The 1,127-nt window shown below is 55.6% G+C and overlaps 1 protein-coding gene across 1 annotated transcript in view; it reads right to left on the reverse strand.

Moving 5' to 3' along the window:
- Positions 1-430: 430 nt before the first annotated feature.
- Positions 431-1,127, reverse strand: part of GUITHDRAFT_141317 (hypothetical protein) — a gene marked incomplete at both ends in the record, with an annotated part of 3,438 nt that continues 2,741 nt past the window's right edge. The window contains 3 exons of the mRNA XM_005829295.1: positions 431-633; positions 687-748; positions 1,049-1,074. Of these exons, the coding sequence (XP_005829352.1) occupies positions 431-633; positions 687-748; positions 1,049-1,074 (291 nt within the window). The remainder of the gene's footprint in view (positions 634-686; positions 749-1,048; positions 1,075-1,127) is intronic.

Consider the following 1,127-nt stretch of genomic DNA (forward strand, 5'->3'; position numbering starts at 1 on the left):
CATGCTCTCCCTCCTTCCACTCCCCTCCCCCTACTCCCTCCCTCCCTCTCCCCTTCCCTCCCCTCATCTCCTCTCCTCTCCTCCCTCTCCCCTCCCCTTCCCTCATCTCCTCTCCTCTCTTCCTCTCTTCCTCTCTCCTCCCCTTGCCTCACCTGTAGACCTGGCGATCCCTTCAAGGCTATCTGAAAAGCTGCCTGCATGGGCTCCAACCTGCGGGATGTGAGAATGAAATACCGAGAAGAAAAAGAGAGTGGAGAAGGAAGTTGACACGGGACAAGCTACGAGGGGAGCATGGAGGAGAGGAGCTGGGAGAAGCAAGAAGGGAGCACGAGAGGAGCATGAAGGAGGGAGGGAGCAGAGGAGAGCGACTAAGAGGAGGAGAGTGAGGAGAGGTGAGCTTCAAGGAAGACAGGAGGTAGGAAGAGGGGAGCTAGAAGTATATGGGAGTCAGGAGGGGAGGAGACCGGAAGTATGGAGGCTCTTGCTCGAAGCATTCGATTGTAAGGATCCCCAAACTCCAGATGTCTACCTTGGCTACGAACAAATTACTTTCTCTTCCATGGTCCTCCACACCTTGCTGCTGCTGCTGCTGCTGCTGCTGCTGCTCCCCTTCTCCTGCTCCTGTCCTACCTCCTGCTCCTTCCTTTCTCGTCCGATCCCTCCTTTCAACCTCATTTCACACTTACCATCGTAAAACTCCGACCGGATCAGCTCAGGCGCCATCCAGTAGGGTGTTCCCACCATGGACCTGAGGGACACAAGTAAGACAAATGCAAGTTTCCTGCTTCTCAATCCTCACTCCTCCTCCTCCTCCTCCTCCTCCTCCTCCTCCTCCTCCTCCTCCTCCTCCTCCTTTTCACCTTATAATTGTTCAACTTTTCTCCTACTCTCTCTTGCTTTCTCCCCTTCCTCCTTCCTCCTCACCCCCTCTTCTTTCACCCGTGTGTCTCTGTCCCCCCCCATTCCTCCTATTCCTCTCATCCTCCCCAGCTAACAGGCTCTTCTCCTCCTCCTTCGCTCCCTCCGTCGAGTCTCCTCCTCTTCTTACTTCCTCTTGTCCACCTCCTCCGTCAGCTGCACGCACAGCCCGAAGTCCGCAAGCTTGACGCTTCCGTCGCTTGCAATCA

The sequence above is a fragment of the Guillardia theta genome (genome assembly GCF_000315625.1).
Source record: "Guillardia theta CCMP2712 unplaced genomic scaffold GUITHscaffold_53, whole genome shotgun sequence".
NCBI lineage: Eukaryota > Cryptophyceae > Pyrenomonadales > Geminigeraceae > Guillardia > Guillardia theta.